Source organism: Schistocerca nitens, chromosome 11 (genome assembly GCF_023898315.1).
Source record: "Schistocerca nitens isolate TAMUIC-IGC-003100 chromosome 11, iqSchNite1.1, whole genome shotgun sequence".
NCBI lineage: Eukaryota > Metazoa > Arthropoda > Insecta > Orthoptera > Acrididae > Schistocerca > Schistocerca nitens.
The window spans coordinates 157,371,436-157,395,765 of NC_064624.1; the positions used below are offsets into that span (position 1 = coordinate 157,371,436).

The following is a 24,330-nucleotide window of genomic DNA, read 5'->3' on the forward strand; positions in this document are numbered from 1 at the left end:
TTGTGTGCTGTCCTTAGGTTAGTTGGGTTTAAGTAGTTCTATGGCACTGATGACCATAGATGTTAACTCCCATACTGCTCAGAGCCATTTGAACCATTTTTGTGGCAAACGGAGGGCCCGAGCTACGACCTGCTGTGTTTGACCAGCCTCCAGTCGCCCTAGTATTCTAACACTCATAACGTCATCAATATGTGTTCTTTGAGTCATTTTCAAGAGACAGTCACCATTAGCACGTATGAAAAAGTCTGCACACTTACTCGCTGCACCGTACTCTGACATGCACCAACACACCTCTGCGTATGTGGACTGCTGCCAGCGCCACCGTGCGACGGCCGCAGGTCAAATGCACAGCACGGTCATTTCCCGAGGTGATTTAAACCCGCGAACTGCCCACCAGAGCGTTTTTTCACCATCTATCAGCATTATCCTTAATTTATGAGCGTGAGTGTAGGTTAAATACTACAATATAGCCAACTGAGGGCTATTCTTTGTGCTGTGACATTTTGCGATTCTCTGTGGAAATAAACAAGCACTCGCGTGTCGATAGTAACAATGTGAGGATGAAACATGTTATCAGGATTCACAGCATTGTTGTGAGACGAGGTCTGTCTGTGAGAGCGTTGGTCGATAGCTCGGAGACAGAAGACGCGTCGTGCTGCCCTCACGTCGGTGATGGCAGATCTTGCCACGCACAAGGCCTGATTTCATTTATATGGCCAGGAAAGATTTACGTGGCTTAGCCACGCTTGAAGATGGAATTCAAGGCGAAATTCGCAAGCATAGCGTAAAGCGCAATTGCAGGGTTACACTCGTGATTGTTAGTACGAGATTGCGATTATCCCATGTTTTGCTTGTCAGTTAAGAATATACACTACTGGCCATTAAAATTGCTACACCACGAAGATGACGTGCTACAGACGCGAAATTTAACCGACAGGAAGAAGATGCTGTGATACGCAAATGATTAGCTTTTCAGAGCATTCACACAAGGTTGGCGCCGGTGGCGACACCTACAACGTGCTGACATGAGGAAAGTTTCCAACCGATTTCTCATACACAAACAGCAGTTCACCGGCGTTGCCTGGTGAAACGTTGTTGTGATGCCTCGTCTAAAGAGGAGAAATGCGTACCATCACGTTTCCAACTTTGATAAAGGTCGGATTGTAGCCTATCGCGATTGCGGTTTATCGTATTGCGACATTGCTGCTCGCGTTGGTCGAGATCCAATGACTGTTAGCAGAATATGGAATCGGTGGGTTCAGGAGGGTAATACGGAATCCTGGATCCCAACGGCCTAGTATCACTAGCAGTCGAGATGACAAGCATCTTGCAAGACAACAACCATCTGCACGAATAGTTCGACGACGTTTGCAGCAGCACGGACTATCAGCTCGCAGACCTTGGCTGCGGTTACCCTTCACGCTGCATCACAGACAGGAGCGCCTGTGATGGTGTACTCAACGACGAACCTGGGTGCACGAATGGCAAAACGTCATTTATTCGGATGAATCCAAGTTATGTTTACAGCATTACGATGGTCGCATCCGTGTTTGGTGACATCGCGGTGAACGCACATTCGAAGCGTGTATTCGTCATCGCCATACTGGCATATCACCCGGTGTGATGGTATGGGGTGCCATTGGTTACACGTCTCGGTCACCTCTTGTTCGCATTGACGGCACTTTGAACAGTGGACGTTACATTTCAGATGTGTTACGACCCGTGGCTCTGCCCTTCATTCGATCCCTGCGAAACCCTACATTTCAGCAGGATAATGCACGACCGCATGTTGCGGGTCCTTTACGGGCCTTTCTGGATACAGGAAATGTCCGACTGCTGCCCTGGCCAGCACATTCTCCAGATCTCTCACCAACTGAAAACGTCTGGTCAACGGTGGCCGAGCAACTGGCTCGTCACAATACGCCAGTCACTATTCTTGATGAACTGTGGCATCGTGTTGAAGCTGCATGGGCAGCTGTACCTGTACACGCCATCCAAGCTCTGTATGACTCAATGCCCAGGCGTATCAAGGCCGTTATTACGGCCAGAGGTGGTTGTTCTAGGTACTGATTTCTCAGGGTCTATGCACCGAAATTGCGTGAAAATGTAATCACATGTCAGTTCTGGTATAATATATTTGTCCAATGAATACCCGTTGATCATCTGCATTTCTTCTTGGTGTAGCAATTTTAATGGCCAGTAGTGTAATAATAATAATAATAATTCTCCACATCTAATTCAGAAATATGCTGTGCTTATTAAATGTGAATGCAACTTTGAAGTTGAAATCATTTGTTAACCCTTAACTTACGACGTGTGGTCTCTGAGACCGAGCGAAAATTTTCGAATTCGCTCTCCGAGGCCAGTTGCGGTGGAATGCTTCCATACTCCTACTACCCTCCTTAAATTGCAAAGGCTACAATGTTTTGCTGTCGGTTGCGTTACCGCATCCTGTTTTTATTGTTGATACATATTATTGTTAGGTTTCGGAGTGTCATAGACCGCGCCTCTCGTGAACTACGTAACCGTATAGCTGAAAATGTACTGGCACGAATGTGTCATTTTTAACTTTTCCGAGGTTGACGAAATTGTTAGTTGGTCTGTGGAGGAAGGTGTCAGTGATATAGATCAAAAAATAAACGAAAAAAAGACGATTTTACATTAGCCAGTGATCACATTTCTGCTATCGAACAAGAGTACCATTCGGAGGAAGAACTTCAGGAAAGTTGTGATCTACATCTACATATATACTCCGCTAGCCACAAAGCGGTGTGTGGCGGAGGGCACAATTCGCGACAAAGTCATATTTCCCCCCCCCCTCCCCCCCATCTGTTCCAATCGCGGATCGCGCGAGGGAAAAACGACTGTCTGAACACCTCAATACCAGCTCTAATTTCCCTTATCTTGGAATGGTGATCACTGCGCGATTTGAAAGTTGGTGGTAATAATATACACTCCTGGAAATTGAAATAAGAACACCGTGAATTCATTGTCCCAGGAAGCGGAAACTTTATTGACACATTCCTGGGGTCAGATACATCACATGATCACACTGACAGAACCACAGGCACATAGACACAGGCAACAGAGCATGCACAATGTCGGCACTAGTACAGTGTATATCCACCTTTCGCAGCAATGCAGGCTGCTATTCTCCCATGGAGACGATCGTAGAGATGCTGGATGTAGTCCTGTGGAACGGCTTGCCATGCCATTTCCACCTGGCGCCTCAGTTGGACCAGCGTTCGTGCTGGACGTGCAGACCGCGTGAGACGACGCTTCATCCAGTCCCAAACATGCTCAATGGGGGACAGATCCGGAGATCTTGCTGGCCAGGGTAGTTGACTTACACCTTCTAGAGCACGTTGGGTGGCACGGGATACATGCGGACGTGCATTGTCCTGTTGGAACAGCAAGTTCCCTTGCCGGTCTAGGAATGGTAGAACGATGGGTTCGATGACGGTTTGGATGTACCGTGCACTATTCAGTGTCCCCTCGACGATCACCAGTGGTGTACGGCCAGTGTAGGAGATCGCTCCCCACACCATGATGCCGGGTGTTGGCCCTGTGTGCCTCGGTCGTATGCAGTCCTGATTGTGGCGCTCACCTGCACGGCGCCAAACACGCATACGACCATCATTGGCACCAAGGCAGAAGCGACTCTCATCGCTGAAGACGACACGTCTCCATTCGTCCTTCCATTCACGCCTGTCGCGACACCACTGGAGGCGGGCTGCACGATGTTGGGGCGTGAGCGGAAGACGGCCTAACGGTGTGCGGGACCGTAGCCCAGCTCCATGGAGACGGTTGTGAATGGTCCTCGCCGATACCCCAGGAGCAATAGTGTCCCTAATTTGCTGGGAAGTGGCGGTGCGGTCCCCTACGGCACTGCGTAGGATCCTACGGTCTTGGCGTGCATCCGTGCGTCGCTGCGGTCCGGTCCCAGGTCGACGGGCACGTGCACCTTCCGCCGACCACTGGCGACAACATCGATGTACTGTGGAGACCTCCCGCCCCACGTGTTGAGCAATTCGGCGGTACGTCCACCCGGCCTCCCGCATGCCCACTATACGCCCTCGCTCAAAGTCCGTCAACTGCACATACGGTTCACGTCCACGCTGTCGCGGCATGCTACCAGTGTTAAAGACTGCGATGGAGCTCCGTATGCCACGGCAAACTGGCTGACACTGACGGCGGCGGTGCACAAATGCTGCGCAGCTAGCGCCATTCGACGGCCAACACCGCGGTTCCTGGTGTGTCCGCTGTGCCGTGCGTGTGATCATTGCTTGTACAGCCCTCTCGCAGTGTCCGGAGCAAGTATGATGGGTCTGACACACCGGTGTCAATGTGTTCTTTTTTCCATTTCCAGGAGTGTATGTTACTTGCGTAATCTGACGATTCCATTTGACATCATTTCGAGTAGTCACACCCAGATACTTGACTGATGTTACCTCTTCCAAAGACTGATCATTTATTGTATACTTATACATTAATTGGGATTTTCGCCTTGTTATACGCAGTAGGTTACACTTACTAATATTGAGAGATAACTGTCACTCATTACAGCACGCATTTATTTTCTGCAAATCCTCATTGATTTGTTCACAACTTCCGTGTGATACTACTTTCCTGCAGACTACAGCATCATCGGCAAACAGTCTAATGCCGCTGTCAATACCATCAACCAGATCGTCTATGTAAATCGTAAAAAGCAGAGGACCTATTACGCTGCCCTAGGGAACACCTGAAGTTACTCTTCTTTCTGTTGAAGTCATCCAGTTCAGGACGACATACTGCTCCCTGTCTGTTAGAAAACTTTCTATCCAACCGCATACGTCATCGGATAGACCGAAAGCGAGCACTTTTTGTAGCAAGCGACAGTGCGGAATTGATGGGGATCTGTCTGTTTCTTCAATGAAATGCTTAAAGTGTCTGATGAAATCGAATGTGTTCTGAGTGGTAATAAAAATGTAGCTCGCAGCAATGAATGTCAATTTGACACACTTTCTTTTTGTAACTATTGGGTGGAATTTTTATACGCAAACTTAGTTTTATTTGGAAATTTATTTGCTACAGAGATTATATATAGTTTTTCGGAATATAAAATTCAGTACTCTAACAGTCTATTTATGTGTACTATTTAAAAGGACCACATAAAATTTTGTGCTTTTATGCAGGCTTTGTTTAATGCAATAAAATAAACTAGAAGCATGTAAACAATACTTAAATAAGACTGTAAAAATGAATGGTATATAGCATAGATTTAAATTTCAAATTAATTTTGCCTTAAATCTCGGTTTAAACATAGGGGTCCGAGAGACCTCACCTCATGGTATACATCACAGAAATGTCACCTTGCGAGTTAAGGGTTAATCTGGCAATCAGCAATTATTGATACTTATAAGGTCATTGTCAGGCCTCTCGCCATTATTAATACTTGTCGAACTATTATTGGTCATGGTGATTTATGAAGTTTTTAAATAGACTTCTTGTTGCTGTTGTTGTGGTCTTCAATCCTGAGACTGGTTTGATGCAGCTCTCCATGCTACTCTATCCTGTGCAAGCTTCTTCATCTCCCAGTACCTACTGCAGCCTGCATCCTTCTGAATCTGCTTAGTGTAATCTCTTGGTCTCTCTCTACGATTTTTACCCTCCAAGCTGCCATTCTGTACTAAATTGGTGATCTGTTGATGCCTAAGAACATGTCCTACCAACCGATCCCTTCTTCTAGTCAACTTGTGCCACAAACTCCTCTCCAATCCTATTCAATTCCTACTCATTAGTTATGTTCAAAATGGTTCAAATGGCTCTGAGCACTATGGGACTCAACTGCTGAGGTCATTAGTCCCCTAGAACTTAGAACTAGTTAAACCTAACTAACCTAAGGACATCACAAACATCCATGCCCGAGGCAGGATTCGAACCTGCGACCGTAGCGGTCTCGCGGTTCCAGACTGAGGCGCCTTTAACCGCACGGCCACTTCGGCCGGCATTAGTTATGTGATCTACCCATCTAATCTTCAGCATTCTTCTGTAGCACCACATTTCAAAAGCTTCTATTCTCTTCTTGTCCAAACTATTTATCGTCCACGTTTCACTTGCATACATGGCTACACTCCATACAAATACTTTCAGAAACGGCTTCCTGACACTTAAATCCATACTTGATGTTAACAAATTTCTCTTCTTCCGAAACGCTTTCGTTGCCATTGCCAATCCACATTTTATATCCTCTCTACTTCGACCATCATCAGTTATTTTACTCCCTAAATAGCAAAACTCCTTTACTACTTTAAGTGCCTCATTTCCTAATCTAATTCCCTCAACATCGCCCGAGTTAACTCGATTTCATTCCATTATCCTCGTTTTGCTTTTGTTGATGTTCATCTTATATCCTCCTTTCAAGACACTGTCCATTCTGTTCAACTGCTCTTCCAAGTCCTTTGCTGTCTCTTACAGAATTACAATGTCATCGGCGAACCTTAAAGTTTTTATTTCTTCTCCATGGATTTTAATACCTACTCCGATTTTTTCTTTTGTTTCCTTTACTGCTTGCTCAATATACAGATTGAATAACATTGGGGAAAGGCTACAACCCTGTCTCACTCCCTTCCCAAGCACTGCTTCCCTTCCGTGCCCCTCGACTCTTATAACTGCCATCTGGTTTCTGTACAAATTGTAAATAGCCTTTCGCTCCCTGTTTTTTTCCCCTGACACCAGTTACTGGTGGCTAACTCGAGTTGCTACTCTGAAGAACAAACAAATAAAAAAATGGTCTACAACTGAGGTCCTGCCCCATGCAAGCTGTCCCAAAACATTAGGGTAAGTCTGGGACTGTTGGACCACATTTCACAAACGCGCCACTACAGAGCAGCTCCCGATGCTTGTGAGGAAACTCGTTTTTGAAAAAAAAGCGGTGGAGAAGTGTTGCTGTCATCTTCGTGTTATTTCTGAAAAAAGAAAATCGCATTCTTTGTTCTGGTAAGGCGAAAAGCTTGACAGTGTAGTTACATAATTATAGCATTGAGGCTTAGTTTGCCCAATATTAGGCACAAAGGCCTTGCCGCAGTGCTAACACTGGTTCCCGTTAGATCACCAAAGTTAAGCGCTGACGCTCTGGGCCAGCACTTGGATGGGTGACCATCCGGTCTGCCCAGTCATGTTGGCAAGTGGGGTGCACTCAGCCCTTGTGAGGCAAACTGAGGAGCTACTTGCTTGAGAAGTAGCGGCTCCGGTCTCGTAAACTGACATACGGCAGGGAGAGCGGTGTGCTGACCCTCTGCCCCTCCCCTGCATCCAGTGACGCGTATGACCTGATGATGACACGGCGGCCGGTCGGTACCTTTGGGCCTACCAAGGCCTGTTCAGGCGGAGTTTAGTTTTTGGAGTTTGCCCAATACTGATGCAGATTTTTTACTGCAAACTTGATAAATGTGTGGGCATGAAACTGACCTAAGACGGCCACTGAATTCACAACCTGCAGACAAAAAACGAGGTGGCTCATCTTTCCCAGACAATGAGATGGATGGACCAATGTTACTTGTTGTTGTGGTCTTCAGTCCGAACACTGATTTGATGCAGCTCTCCATGCTACTCTATCCTGTGCAAGCCTCTTCATCTCCAAATAACTACTGCAACCCATACCCTACTGAATCTGCTTAATGTATTCATCTCTTAGTCTCCCACTACGACTTATACCCGCACACTTCCCTTCCGTACTAGACTGGTGATCCCTTGATGCCACAGAACATGTCCTACGAACCGATTCCTTCTTTTAGTCAAGTTGGCCATAAATTTCTTGTCTGCCCAGTTCTATTCAACACCACCTCTTTAGTTACGTGATCTACCCATCCACAGCATTCGTATGTAGCGCCACATTTCAAAATCTTCCATTCTCTTCTTATCTAAGCTGTTTATCGCCAATGTTTCACTTCCATACGTGGCTACACTCCAGACAAGTACTTTCAGAAAAGGCTTTCTAGCACTTAAATCAACATTTGATGTTAATAAATTTCACTTCTTCAGACATGCTTTTCTTGCCATTGCCAGTCTAGATTTTATATCCACTTTACTTCGGCCATCATCAGTTATTTCGCTGCCCAATTAGCAAAACTCATCATTTCCTAGTCTAACTCCCCCAGCGTCACATGATTTAATTCTACTGTTGCTGTTGTGGTCTTCAGTCCTGAGACTGATTTGATGCAGCTCTCCATGCTACTCTATCCTGTGCAAGCTTCTTCATCTCCCAGTACCTACTGCAACCTACATCCTTCTGAATCTGCTTAGTGTATTCATCTCTTGGTCTCCCTCTACGATTTTTACCCTCCACGCTGCCCTCCAATACTAAATTGGTGATCCGTTGATGCCTCAGAACATGTCCTACCAACCGATCCCTTCTTCTAGTCAAGTGGTGCCACAAATTTCTCTTCTCTCCAATTGTAGTCAGTACCTCCTCGTTAGTTATGTGAACTACCCATCTAATCTTCAGCATTCTTCTGTAGCATCACATTTCAAAAGCTTCTATTCTCTTCTTTAAACTATTTATCGTCCTCGTTTCACTTCCATACATGGCTACACTCCATACAAATACTTTCAGAAATGACTTCCTGACACTTAAACCTATACTCGATGTTAACAAATTTCTCTTCTTCAGAAACGCTTTCCTTGCAATTGCCAGTCTACATTTTATATCCTCTCTACTTCGACCATCATCAGTTATTTTACTCCCTAAATAGCAAAACTCCTTTACTACTTTAAGTGTCTCATTTTCTAATCTAATTCCCGCAGCATCACCCGATTTAATTCGACTGCATTCCATTATTCCTATTTTGTTTTTGTTGATGTTCATCTTACCTCCTCCTTTTGTAAGTAGCCAGTTTGTATGTTGGCAGCGCTATAGATTGCATTAATATCGCTGACAGCGCTCTCCACCCTCGGCAAGAGATTCTGTGATTGGACGGACCAGCAGGTAGCGAATGGATAGGGAAGTGTATGGACATGATATTCTTAGTGGAAACGCTGTGTTGGTGGGGCATGCGTTGTAATGCGAGATGAAATGATGTGTTTATAAGAAAATACGTAAGGAAATATATGAGGATGGATGTATGGTTGATAATGTTTGGGGAGTGTAATAATTGACAACTATATAATTTTTAGAATCTTTTTTTTTTCTAACCATATGCCTCCTAATAGTTAGAGCCTGTAATAGCTAGAATCTTTTTACCTAACTGGCCGTTGTTGCTACTTGCTGTAATTGCTGTAGTTTGTGTTATAAAGATTTTCTGTGAGGTAAGTGATTTATCTTCCCCCATGAACCATGGACCTTGCCGTAGGTGGGGAGGCTTGCGTGCCTCAGCGATACAGATGGCCGTACCGTAGGTGCAACCACAACGGAGGGGTATCTGTTGAGAGGCCAGACAAACATGTGGTTCCTGAAGAGGGGCAGCAGCCTTTTCAGTAGTTGCAGGGGCAACAGTCTGGATGATTGACTGATCTGGCCTTGTAACATTAACCAAAACGGCCTTGCTGTGCTGGTACTGCGAACGGCTGAAAGCAAGGGGAAACTACAGCCGTAATTTTTCCCGAGGGCATGCAGCTTTACTGTATGATTAAATGATGATGGCGTCCTCTTGGGTAAAATATTCCGGAGGTAAAATAGTCCCCCATTCGGATCTCCGGGCGGGGACTACTCAAGAGGACGTCCGTATCAGGAGAAAGAAAAGTGGGATTCTACGGATCGGAGCGTGGAATGTCAGATCCCTTAATCGGGCAGGAAGGTTAGAAAATTTAAAAAGGGAAATGGATAGGTTAAAGTTAGATGTAGTGGGAATAAGTGAAGTTCGGTGGCAGGAGGAACAAGACTTTTGGTCAGGTGATTACAGGGTTATAAATACAAAATCAAATAGGGGTAATGCAGGAGTAGGTTTAATAATGAATAAAAAAATAGGAGTGCGGGTTAGCTACTACAAACAGCATAGTGAACGCATTATTGTGGCCGAGATAGACACAAAGCCCATGCCTACTACAGTAGTACAAGTTTATATGCCAACTAGCTCTGCAGATGATGAAGAAATTGATGAAATGTATGACGAGATAACAGAAATTATTCAGGTAGTGAAGGGAGACGAAAATTTAATAGTCATGGGTGACTGGAATTCGTCAGTAGGAAAAGGGAGAGAAGGAAACATAGTAGGTGAATATGGATTGGGGGGAAGGAATGAAAGAGGAAGCCGCCTAGTAGAATTTTGCACAGAGCATAACTTAATCATAGCTAACACTTGGTTCAAGAATCATAAAAGACGGTTGTATACCTGGAAGAATCCTGGAGATACTAATAGGTATCAGATAGATTATATAATGGTAAGAAAGAGATTTAGGAACCAGGTTTTAAATTGTAAGACATTTCCAGGGGCAGATGTGGATTCTGACCACAATCTATTGGTTATGAACTGCAGATTGAAACTGAAGAAACTGCAAAAAGGTGGGAATTTAAGGAGATGGGACTTGGATAAACTGAAAGAACCAGAGGTTGTAGAGAGTTTCAGGGAGAGCATAAGGGAACAATTGACAGGAATGGGGGAAAGAAATACAGTAGAAGAACAATGGGTAGCTCTGAGGGATGAAGTAGTGAAGGCAGCAGAGGATCAAGTAGGTAAAAAGACGAGGGCTAATAGAAATCCTTGGGTAACAGAGGAAATATTGAACTTAATTGATGAAAGGAGAAAATATAAAAATGCAGTAAATGAAGCAGGCAAAAGGGAATACAAACGTCTTAAAAATGAGATCGACAGAAAGTGCAAAATGGCTAAGCAGGGATGGCTAGAGGACAAATGTAAGGATGTAGAGGCTTGTCTCACTACGGGTAAGATAGATACTGCCTACAGGAAAATTAAAGAGACCTTTGGAGAGAAGAGAACCACTTGTATGAATATCAAGAGCGCAGATGGCAACCCAGTTCTAAGCAAAGAAGGGAAGGCACAAAGGTGGAAGGAGTATATAGAGGGTTTATACAAGGGCGATGTACATGAGGACAATATTATGGAAATGGAAGAGGATGTAGATGAAGATGAAATGGGAGATAAGATACTGCGTGAAGAGTTTGACAGAGCACTGAAAGACCTGAGTCGAAACAAGGCCCCGGGAGTAGACAACATTCCATTAGCACTACTGACGGCCTTGGGAGAGCCAGTCATGACAAAACTTTACCATCTGGTGAGCAAGATGTATGAGACAGGCGAAATACCCACAGACTTCAAGAAGAATATAATAATTCCAATACCAAAGAAAGCAGGTGTTGACAGATGTGAAAATTACCGAACTATCAGTTTAATAAGTCACAGCTGCAAAATACTAACGCGAATTCTTTACAGACGAATGGAAAAACTGGTAGAAGCGGACCTCGGGGAAGATCAGTTTGGATTCCGTAGAAATGTTGGAACACGTGAGGCAATACTAACCTTACGACTTATCTTAGAAGAAAGATTAAGAAAAGGCAAACCTACGTTTCTAGCATTTGTAGACTTACAGAAAGCTTTTTACAACGTTAACTGGAATACGCTCTTTCAAATTCTGAAGGTGGCAGGGGTAAAATACAGGGAGCGAAAGGCTATTTACAATTTGTACAGAAACCAGATGGCAGTTATAAGAGTCGAGGGGCATGAAAGGGAAGCAGTGGTTGGGAAAGGAGTGAGACAGGGTTGTAGCCTCTCCCCGATGTTATTCAATCTGTATATTGAGCAAGCAGTAAAGGAAACAAAAGAAAAATTCGGAGTAGGTATTAAAATTCATGGAGAAGAAGTAAAAACTTTGAGGTTCGCCGATGACATTGTAATTCTGTCAGAGACAGCAAAGGACTTGGAAGAGCAGTTGAACGGAATGGACAGTGTCTTGAAAGGGGGATATAAGATGAACATCAACAAAAGCAAAACGAGGATAATGGAATGTAGTCAAATTAAATCGGGTGATGCTGAGGGGATTAAACTAGGAAAAGAGACACTTAAAGTAGTAAAGGAGTTTTGCTATTTAGGGAGTAAAATAACTAATGATGGTCGAAGTAGAGAGGATATAAAATGTAGACTGGCAATGGCAAGGAAAGCGTTTCTCAAGAAGAGAAATTTGTTAACATCAAGTATAGATTTAAGTGTCAGGAAGTCATTTCTGAAAGTATTTGTATGGAGTGTAGCCATGTATGGAAGTGAAACATGGACGATAACTAGTTTGGACAAGAAGAGAATAGAAGCTTTCGAAATGTGGTGCTACAGAAGAATGCTGAAGATAAGATGGGTAGATCACGTAACTAATGAGGCGGTATTGAATAGGATTGGGGAGAAGATAAGTTTGTGGCACAACTTGACTAGAAGAAGGGATCGGTTGGTAGGACATGTTTTGAGGCATCAAGGGATCACAAATTTAGCATTGGAGGGCAGCGTGGAGGGTAAAAATCGTAGAGGGAGACCAAGAGATGAATACACCAAGCAGATTCAGAAGGATGTTGGTTGCAGTAGGTACTGGGAGATGAAGAAGCTTGCACAAGATAGAGTAGCATGGAGAGCTGCATCAAACCAGTCTCAGGACTGAAGACCACAACAACAACAACAACAAGTGACTTATAAAAAAAATTGGATTTGCACTATCGGGATTTGTGACCGAAATGATTTTAGGCAATAAACAGAGTTGGAGATAGTTTCATATTTCTTTAATTTCATATTTTTTTGGATTTGCATTATTGTTAGGATTTATTGCAATACAGAGCCATTCTTTTGTGTTAATTATTGGATGTCATGTCAATATACAGGGTGAGTCACCTAACGTTACCGCTGGATATATTCCGTAAACCACATCAAATAATGACGAATCGATTCCACAGACCGAACGTAAGGAGAGGGGCTGGTGTAACTGGTTAATACAAACCATAAAAAAATGCACGGAAGTATGTTTTTTAACACAAACCTACGTTTTTTTAAATGGGTCCCCGTTAGCACATCTGAACATATAAACAAATACGTAATCAGTGCCATTTGTTGCATTGTAAAATGTTAATTACATCCGGAGATATTGTAACCTAAAGTTGACGCTTGAGTACCACTCCTCCGCTGTTCGATCGTGTGTATCGGAGAGCACCCAATTACGTAGGGATTCAAAGGGAACGGTGATGGATCTTAGCTACAGAAGAGACTGGAACAGCACATTACGTCCACATGCTAACACCTTTTTATTGGTCTTTTTCACTGACGCACATGTACATTACCATGAGGGGTGAGGTACACGTACACACGTGGTTTCCGTTTTCAATTACGGAATAGAGTGTGTCCCATGTCAGGCCAATACATGTTCAATGTGGTGGCCATCATTTGTTGCACACAACTGCAATCTCTGGCGTAACGAATGTCGTACACGCCGCAGTACATCTGGTGTAATGTCGCCGCAGGCTGCCACAATACGTTGTTTCATATCCTCAGGGGTTGTAGGCACATCACGGTACACATCTTCCTTTAACGTACCCCACAGAAAGAAGTCCAGAGGTATAAGATCAGGAGAACGGGCTGGCCAATTTATGCGTCCTCCACGTCCTATGAAACGCCCGTCGAACGTGTACCTCACCCCTCATTGGTAATGTACATGTGCGTCAGTGAAAAAGACCAATAAAAAGGTGTTAGCATGTGGACGTAATGTGCTGTTCCAGTCTCTTCTGTACCTAAGGTCCAGCACCGTTACCTTTGGATCCCTACGTAATTCGGTGCTCTCCGATACACTCGATCGAACAGCGGAGTGGTACTCAAGCGTCAACTTTAGGTTACAATATCTTCGGATGTAATTAACATTTTACAATGCAACAAACGGCACTGATTACGTATTTGTTTATATGTTCAGATGTGCTAACAAAACGAACGGGGTTCCATCTAAAAAAACGTAGGTTTGTGTTAAAAAACATATTTCCGTGCATTTTTTTATGGTTTGTGTTAACCAATTACACTAGCCCCTCTCCTCACGTTCGGTCTGTGGGATCGATTCGTCAGTATTTGATGTGGTTTACGAAATATATCCAGCGGTAATGTTAGGTGACTCACCCTGTATAGCAGTCAGACTGCGATGGGCTTGTATATTGTGGGTAATAAATGAATAGGTTAAGTTAGAGTTGTCTTTGTCAGAGAAAATTCTGCAGGTCAGGGTTTAATTAAAAAGTAATAATTAAAGAGTTAGGTTCACTATCGAGACACAGTCCATTCCGTTTGACTGCTCTTCCAAGTCTCTTGCTGTCTCTGACAGAATTATGACATCAGCAATCCTCAAAGTTTTTATTTCTTTTCCCAGAACTGTTATTCCTACTCCAAATGTTTCTTTGGTTTTCTTCGCTGCCTGTTCAATGTCCAGATTGAATAATATCGGGGTGAGGTTACAATCCTGTCTCAGCCCCTTCTCAACAACTCTTTCCCTTTCATGCCGCCTGCTGGGGTGGCCCAGCGGTTCTGGGCGCTAGAGTCTGGAACCGGGCGACCGCTACGGTCGCAGGTTCGGATCCTGTCGAAGGCATGGATGTGTGTGATGTCTTTCGGTTGGTTAGGTTTAAGTAGTTCTACGTTCTAGGGCACTGATGACCTCAGAAGTTGAGTCCCATAGTGCTCAGAGAGATTTGAACAATTTTTTTGAACCTTTCATGCCCCTCGACTCTTTGTTATTTGGACACACTACTTTACATGAAGGCCAACCAAAGCCGAAATATTCCGTGAATTGGATAAACAAGATAGCTGCGATTGTTAGAATTGTTTATTGGAGAACACGCACGGTTTTGCAAATTAAATTTGTTAAAGATATGAATCACCATAGGTTTCCTCAGTATGGAAACATATTCAAGAAAACTGGCAAACAGCTGCCTGCAGAGGGTACAACACCAGTCTCCTTTACCCCCAATAATAACGGCCAAAAGTTTAGACACAGAGAGGAATCAAAAAGGGAGTATTTAGAGCTCCAGCGGTGTACAGTGTTTCTCGTGACAGCTGCCCTTCAAAATACACAGGAGAATCAGGCAGAATCTTCAATGTAAGATTTAGGGAGCACACTGCTAATTCTAGTACAAAGTCGGCGTTGAGTGCTCACCTGCAGGAGACGAGACACACAGTCTCTGACGTTGCCACCAATCTTCAAATACAGCACTAGGAGAAAAAGGGGAAGAATTGGAGATTCTTCAAGCATTGATAAGAGCCTCAGAAAATAGCGTCAACTCCCTGACAGATATATTGTTGTTGTTGTGGTCTTCAGTCCTAAGACTGGTTTGATACAACTCTCCATGCTACTCTATCTTGTGCATGTTTATTCATCTCCAAATATCTACTGCAACCTACATTCTTCTGAATGTATTTAGTGTATTCATTTCTTGGTCTCGCTCTACGATATTTACCCTCCACGCTGCCCTGCAATACTAAATTGGTGATCCCTTGATGCCTCAGAACATGACCTACCAACCGATCCGTTCTTCTAGTCAAGTTGTGCCACAAACTCCTCTTCTCCACAATCCTATTCAGTACCTCCTCAGCAGTTATGTGATCTACCCATCTAATCTTCAGCATTCTTCTGTAGCACCACATCTCAAAAGCTTCTATTCTCTTCTTGTCCAAACTATTTATCGGCCATGTTTCACTTCCATACATGTCTACACTCCATACAAATACTTTCAGAAACGACTTCCTGACACTTAAATCTATACTCGACGTTAACAAATTTCTCTTCTTCAGAAACGCTTTCCTTGCCATTGCCAGTCTACATTTTATATCCTGTCTACTTCGACCATCATCAGTTATTTTGCTCCCCAAATAGCAAAACTCATTTACTACTTTAAGTGTTTAATTTCCTAATCTAATTCCCTCAGCATCACCCGACTTAATTCGACTACATTCCATTATCCTCGTTTTGCTTTTGTTGATGTTCATCTTATACCCTCCTTTCAAGACACTGTCCATTCCGTTCAACTGCTCTTCCAAGACCTTTGCTGTCTCTGACAGTATTACAATGTCATCCGCGAACCTCAAAGTTTTTATTTCTTCTCCATGGATTTTAATACCTACTTCGAATTTTTCTTTTTTTTTTTCCTCCACTGCTTGCTCAATATACAGATTGAATAACATCAGGGAAAGGCTACAACCCTGTCTTACTCCCTTCCCAAGCACTGCTTCCCTTTCATGCCCCTTGACTCTTATAACTGCCATTTGGTTTCTATACAAATTGTAAATAGCCTTTCACTCCCTGTATTTTACCCCTGCCAGCTTCAGAATTTGAAACAGACTATTCCAGTCATATGTTCTTTTATTCTTTCGTATACAGTGAAGTTCCTGAAGGTGCAAATTTAATTTGCGAAACCGGTCGTGTTCTCCAACGAAGAAGTCTAACACTCGTAGTGGTCCCATTCATTCAAATCATGCAGTGTTATTTGGGAGAGATGGGCCACTTGTTTTAACGTGAGAGAGATGGAGCACAATTTAATTTAACTTTCTAGGCATGTGAAATAATCTCACTGAAGTCTCAGACTATGTTTATCTGTCGGAAGAGACGTGTGTGCCAACAAATGGAAGAGCAGAATCCCACAGACAGACCAAAAGACCTGCTGATCCTAAGCACTTCAAAAGACCGGTGTTACCTCCAAAAGTCAAATTCCTTCACTGAATCTAAAACTTCTAACATTACCACCTCAAAACTGACTACTCCCAAGCTGAAAAAGACAAAACTTTTGGAAGAAATATCACCTGTTCGTTCTGTTGGTAAAGTCTGCAGCTCGTGGTCTTGCGGTACAGTTCTCGCTTCCCGGGTTCGATTCCCGGCAGGGTCGGGGATTTTCTCTGCGTCGTGATGACTGGGTGCTCTGTGTCTCTCATCATCATTGACGCGCCTGTAGCCGAAGTGGCGTCAACTAAAGAGGACTTGCAATACGGCGACCGAACGTCCCCACATGGGGCCTCCCGGCCAACAATGCGATACGATCATTTCATTCGTTGGTAAAACCATGAACTTCAATAGGAAGCCAGCAACTGTATCCAAAGGACTAAACTCTGATGAAAATCTTGAAACTGTAAAGAAAAAGAGGGACAAGAAAAGAAAGGAAACAGAAAAAAGGCCACAGAAATATGGCCAAAGGAAAGTACTAGTGAAGAGAAAAACAGTCTGACGAACCTAAAAAATAAAAATAGTGGAAACAGCTCACCATGTTCATTGGATGCAGACTTTGTAGAAGATCACTAAACTAACTTTTTGATGAATGGGATGAATGTTTTGAGTCTGGTGAAATCTATTAGGAAATTTATAAAAATGACGATTGGATACAGTGTCCTTCCTGTTCAACATTAGGCAGTAAGTGTAATTGCTGTGGTGAGAGGAAGATAGGCTAACATTTGAACAAAACCAACAACTCATTAGAAAAGCACACTTTTGACCAAGATCTATAATAAACTGATAGAATTTTTTGGACTAAAACAATTAGTAATACAATATTGTATTTATTACAACAGCCGGCCGGAGTGGCCGAGCGGTTCTAGGCGCTACAGTCTGGATCCGCGCGAGCGCTACGGTCGCAGGTTCGAATCCTGCCTCGGACATGGATGTGTGTGATGTCCTTAGGTTAGTTAGGTTTAAGTAGTTCTAAGTTCTAGGGGACTGATGACCACAGCAGTTGAGTCACATAGTGCTCAGAGCCATTTGAACCATTTCTTTATTACAACATCTTCCGAATAAAAATAAGAAATTTTAATTGCCTCTTTTCGGAATGTATAGCCATTTTTACACGGTCCACCTCGCCTACTCCGCAGAAATATCATCACTTCTGTCTCTAAGCTGTTCATTTTTGGAACAGAACCAACGACCAGCTTAGAGACAGAAATGATGACACTTCATGCAGGACCTGACCATCATTTTGCAGGACAATACTCAAGTACGTACAGTGCAAGCTGCTACTGGTTTGTTTGACTGATGGGGCTGCTAAGTGCTGTAGCACCTACTGCACTCCCCTGACTTAAGCCCTCGTGAGTTCAACTCGATTTCTAAACTTAAGGACACACTCCGCGGCGTTCGCTTCAGAACTGCTACAAGCTCGTCGGGCAATAGACCGCGCCGCTCGAACTGTCAACACAACTGGCACTGCTAAGAGTATCCTACGACTTCCACATCGCTGGCAACGTGTTATACACTATGCTGGTGACTACTTTGAAGGTCAGTAAAACTTTGAAACACGTATTTATTTTGTACGAGCTTAAATAAATAGTTGCCACTACTAAAGTTCCAAAACTCGTATATATAAAATTTCACCCTGGTATTTGTCCAAGAGATGTAGATACGAGGGCGGTTCAGAAAGTAACCTCCGATTGGTCACAGTGCCGGTTGTGGGGGGAGTAGCGACGCCATCTGTGCGTTCACGCACTCAACAGGTCAGTCGGCATCAAGCCGTGGTCGAGTGAACGTCGTACCTGCGCTAGTTTAGTTTTTGTGGCAGTTTGAAATGTGTGCTGCAATAGAAAACCCCGCCAAATGTGAAGTGCGTGCTGTCATAAGGTTTTTTACAGCCAAAGGATATTCTGCAGCAGCTATTCATCGTGAGCTTTGTGCCGTGTACGGACCGAGAGTTACGAGTGAAGGAGTTGTCCGTGAATGGGTACGTTTATTTAAAAGTGGACGAGAAAACGTTCACGATGAAGAGAGGAGTGGTAGACCATCATTGGTGACTGACGAACTCGTTCAGACAGTTGATGCAAAAGTTCGTGAAAATCGACGTTTCTCAATGTCGGAGTTGTCTACTGGTTTTCCACAGATTTCTAAGACTCTCTTGTACGAGATAGTGACAGCAAGATTGGGTTACCGTAAGTTCTGTGCACGATGGGTGCCCAAAATTCTTACCGACCACCACAAAACTCAAAGAATGGCCTCTGCATTAGACTTTCTGTCACGTTATGAGGACGAAGGAGAATCATTGTTAAACAGAATCGTGACCGGTGACGAAACCTGGATTAAGTACGTGAACCCTGAGACAAAAGAACAATCAAAGATGTGGGCACATTCAAATTCGCCTACCAAACCGAGAAAAGCGTCGCAAGATTTTTCTGCCAGAAAACTGATGGCAACGGTGTTTTGGGATGCCAAAGGGGTGTTGTCGGTTGAATTCATGGAACGTGGTACGACCATTAATCAAGACGTGTACTGTGAAACAATAAAAAAGTTACGACGGGCTATACAGAACAAACGCCGTGGTATGCTGACTTCCGGTATCGTTTCTTTGCACGATAACGCCCGTCCTCACTCTGCTCGCAGAACAATGGCCCTTCTCGAGTCCTTCAAGTGGGACGTTATCAACCGTCCACCTTACAGCCCAGACCTGGCGCCAAGTGATTATCACCTCTTCGTGCATTTGAAGAAATGGCTCGGGTCACAGCGGTTTGATGACGACGAAGAGCTCAAAGATGCGGTCACAGGCTGGCTCCAGGCACAAGCGGGTGATTTTTATGCAGAAGGAATTTCAAAGCTTGTGAAGAGATACGATAAGTGCCTCAATCGCTATGGAGACTATGTAGAAAAATAGTGCAAAGATGTAGTTGTAAGATGTATATATTAAAATATTTTTATTTAACTTGGTGTATTTTTTTAAATCAACCGGAGGTTACTTTCTGAACGGCCCTCGTACATACATGTGTTGGGTTAGTACATGGTGAAACTGTGGATAGAGAGAGTGGGAGTGAGAGAGCAGGCATTGGCCTGAATTTGCTACCAGAATCATAATCGTATGCTCGTGATATTCACTCCTCACCGACAAAGTTCCCGGACTGCGAGAAGGCGACGCTCATGACCCAGGAGGAGCGCAGCGGTATGATCTGCACCTTGTTGCCCGTCCACGTGTCCCAGATGATCAGCTTCCCGTCCAGGGAGCCCGTCACCGCGTGCCTGCCAACACAAACACAGCAACAACGTAACAAACAAAGACTCCGGCACCTGCTGCACACGTCACTACCAGCGCGTACACAACATAACAGAGACTCCGGCACCTGCTGCACACGTCACTACCAGCGCGTACACAACATAACAGAGACTCCGGCACCTGCTGCACACGTCACTACCAGTGCGTACACAACATAACAGAGACTCCGGCACCTGCTGCACACGTCACTCCCAGCGCGTACACAACATAACAGAGACTCCGGCACCTGCTGCACACGTCACTCCCAGCGCGTACACAACATAACAGAGACTCCGGCACCTGCTGCACACGTCACTACCAGTGCGTACACAACATAACAGAGACTCCGGCACCTGCTGCACACGTCACTACCAGTGCGTACACAACATAACAGAGACTCCGGCACCTGCTGCACACGTCACTACCAGCGCGTACACACATAACAGAGACTCTGGCACCTGCTGCACACGTCACTACCAGCGCGTACACAACATAACAGAGACTCCGGCACCTGCTGCACACGTCACTACCAGCGCGTACACAACATAACAGAGACTCCGGCACCTGCTGCACACGTCACTACCAGCGCGTACACACATAACAGAGACTCTGGCACCTGCTGCACACGTCACTACCAGCGCGTACACAACATAACAGAGACTCCGGCAACTGCTGCACACGTCACTACCAGCGCGTACACAACATAACAGAGACTCCGGCACCTGCTGCACACGTCACTACCAGTGCGTACACAACATAACAGAGACTCCGGCACCTGCTGCACACGTCACTACCAGTGCGTACACAACATAACAGAGACTCCGGCACCTGCTGCACACGTCACTACCAGCGTGTACACAACATAACAGAGACTCCGGCACCTGCTGCACACGTCACTACCAGCGCGTACACACATAACAGAGACTCTGGCACCTGCTGCACACGTCACTACCAGCGCGTACACAACATAACAGAGACTCCGGCAACTGCTGCACACGTCACTCCCAGCGCGTACACAACATAACAGAGACTCCGGCACCTGCTGCACACGTCACTCCCAGCACGTACACAACATAACAGAGACTCCGGCACCTGCTGCACACGTCACTCCCAGCGCGTACACAACATAACAGAGACTCCAGCACCTGCTGCACACGTCACTACCAGCGCGTACACACATAACAGAGACTCTGGCACCTGCTGCACACGTCACTACCAGCGCGTACACAACATAACAGAGACTCCGGCACCTGCTGCACACGTCACTACCAGCGCGTACACAACATAACAGAGACTCTGGCACCTGCTGCACACGTCACTCCGAGCGCGTACACAACATAACAGAGACTCCGGCACCTGCTGCACACGTCACTACCAGCGCGTACACAACATAACAGAGACTCCGGCACCTGCTGCACACGTCACTCCCAGCACGTACACAACATAACAGAGACTCCGGCAACTGCTGCACACGTCACTCCCAGCGCGTACACAACATAACAGAGACTCCGGCACCTGCTGCACACGTCACTACCAGCGCGTACACAACATAACAGAGACTCCGGCACCTGCTGCAGACGTCACTACCAGTGCGTACACAACATAACAGAGACTCCGGCACCTGCTGCACACGTCACTACCAGCACGTACACAACATAACAGAGACTCCGGCAACTGCTGCACACGTCACTACCAGCGCGTACACAACATAACAGAGACTCCGGCACCTGCTGCACACGTCACTGCCAGCGCGTACGCAACACACTGCTCTGGCCATTCTAGGGGCTCATACAGTCTCTAATTATGAACTCTATTTTTTAATCCTATAATTTCTATTCAGGGAGCATATTTCTTACTGTTGAGTGTTGACCGTTACCTTAGGTGTTGCAATGCGGAACCGTCCAATTCATTTCGTCATTTCTGTGAAGTTGGTTTCAGTTTGTATTGGTACTACTTTTTATTTACTTATTCCATTCCACTAGTTTTGCTTATTTGGATACAGCTCACTCGTGTGACAGAATTCGATTCGATTCGCTTTGAATATTTTAATAATAGTTGCCATCTAAACAATGGATTCACTTTACATCGTGCGTAACTTTTCATATATACTTTTGTCAAATCAGATACAATTTCTGCAAATTTAACTGCTATTTAAAACTTAACCGTGTTACTAATTATCTTTTTTCATACCTGCTTTAGGTCAACATTTCGTATTTAAACTTATTGCTACATGAACATTAGCTCTCTATTGTCAATTTCAATGCAGGATGTATTCACAAATTAATGTAAAACAATATTATTACTGCGTATTTTGCACATATGGGAAACTATTACTGTGTAAAACAAAATAATTAAAAATAGTGTAGTTAAGAAAATTTATGGGTAAAACGTTGGCACCTGAGGCAATGAAGTCAAAACAGTACAACGACATTTTATGTCCTTTATATCAAACTTTGTGGATAACTTTTCAGCTACCACTCACGATTTTCTATTTCTTATTTTTACACTATGCGTTTCGGGAAGTGATTCCCATCTTTAAGTGTGTCTTCTCTCTGTGTAGCGCGAAATTTTTTGTAATGTTTTTGATGCCTGATCGTATGCGTTGTTCTGTTGACTTTACTGCAATGTACAAAACAAAAATCGCCAGATTTTTAGTTCATTATCGATCTTTATAATTATATACTGAGTTGCGAAATTTGGGAGAAATTGGTGTAACAGTTTTCTTATGGTTTATTTGTGCAGAATCTCACACATGTTAAACTTCTTTTAGATGTAGTCAAAAGAGATAATGTTGTAGCTCTTCCAAGGACTAAGATACACCTTTGTACAGACAGTATTTAATTTAACAATCTGAATTATAATCTACTTATACACTACAGGCCATTAAAATTGCTACACCACGAAGATCACTTGCTACAGACGCGAAATTTAACAGACAGGAAGAAGATGCTGTAATACGCAAATGATTGGCTTTTCAGAGCATTCACACAAGGTTGGCGCCGGTGGCGACGCCTACAACGGGCTGACATGAGGAAAGTTTCCAACCGATTTCTCATACACAAACAGCAGTCGACCGACGTTGCCTGGTGAAACGTTGTTGTGATGCTTCGTGTAAGGAGGAGAAATGCTTACCATCACGTTTCCGACTTTGATAAAGGTCGGATTGTAGCCTATCGCGATTCCGGTTTATCTTATCGCGACATTGCTGCCTGCGTTGGTCGAGATCCAATGACTGCTAGCAGAATATGGAATGGATGGGTTCAGGAGGGTAATACGGACACCCTGCTGGATCCCAACGGCCTCGTATCACTAGCAGTCGAGATGACAGGCATCTTATCCGCATGGCTGTAACGGATCGTGCAGCCACGTCTCGATCCCTGAGTCAACAGATGGCGAAGTTTGCAAGACAACAACCATCTGCACGAACAGTTCCACGACGTTTGCAGCAGCATGGATTATCAGCTCGGAGAACGTTGCTGCGGTTACCCTTGACGCTGCATCACAGACAGGAGCGCCTGCGATGGAGTACTCGACGACGAACCTTGGTGCACGAATGGCAAAAAGTCATTTTTTCGGATGAATCCAGGTTCTGTTTACAGCATCATGATGGTCGCATCCGTGTTTTGCGACATCGCGGTGAACGCACATTGGAAGCGTGTATTCGTCATCGTCATACTGGCGTATCACCCGGTCACCTCTCGTACGCATTGACGGCACTTTGTACAGTGGACGTTACATTTCAGATGTGTTACGACCCGTGGCTCTACCCTTCATTCGATCCCTGCGAAACCCTACATTTCAGCAGGATAATGCACGACCGCATGTTGCAGGTCCTTGACGGGCCTTTCTGGCTACAGAAAATGTTCGACTGTTACCCTGGCCGGCACATTCTCCAGATCTCTCACCAACTGAAAACGTCTGGTCATTGGTGGCCGAGCAACTGGCTCGTCACAATACGCCAGTCGCTACTCTTGAGAAACTGTTCTATCGTGTTGAAGATGTATGGGGAGCTGTACCTGTACACGCCATCCAAGCTCTATTTTACTCAATGCCCAGGCGTATCAAGGCCGTTATTACGGTCAGAGGTGGTTGTTCTGGGTACTGATTTCTAAGGATCTATGCACCCAAATTGCGTGAAAATGTAATCACATGTCAGTTCTAGTATAATATATTTGTCCAATGAATACCCGTTTATCATCTGCATTTCTTCTTGGTGTAGCAATTTTAGTGGCCAGTAGTGTATGTTCGAAGTCACTCGCCACAGCACTCCTCGAATACCCGATGAGTCGTACAGTTTCTGAAACGCTCGTGCCGAGCCTCCGGGCCATCACATTTTGTTGTCAGTCGAACTCAGACAGATTGTGCACCTTCCCCATTCTAAACACGGACAACACGGTCAGTGATACTAC

At 44.6% G+C, this 24,330-nt stretch overlaps 1 protein-coding gene across 1 annotated transcript in view; it reads right to left on the bottom strand.

Moving 5' to 3' along the window:
- The window catches only part of LOC126213103 (guanine nucleotide-binding protein subunit beta-2), a 278,038-nt gene that overhangs the window by 91,290 nt on the left and 162,418 nt on the right, over window positions 1-24,330 (bottom strand). Inside the window, exon 4 of the mRNA XM_049940706.1 lies at window positions 19,775-19,908. Within this exon, the coding sequence (XP_049796663.1) occupies window positions 19,775-19,908 (134 nt within the window). The remainder of the gene's footprint in view (window positions 1-19,774; window positions 19,909-24,330) is intronic.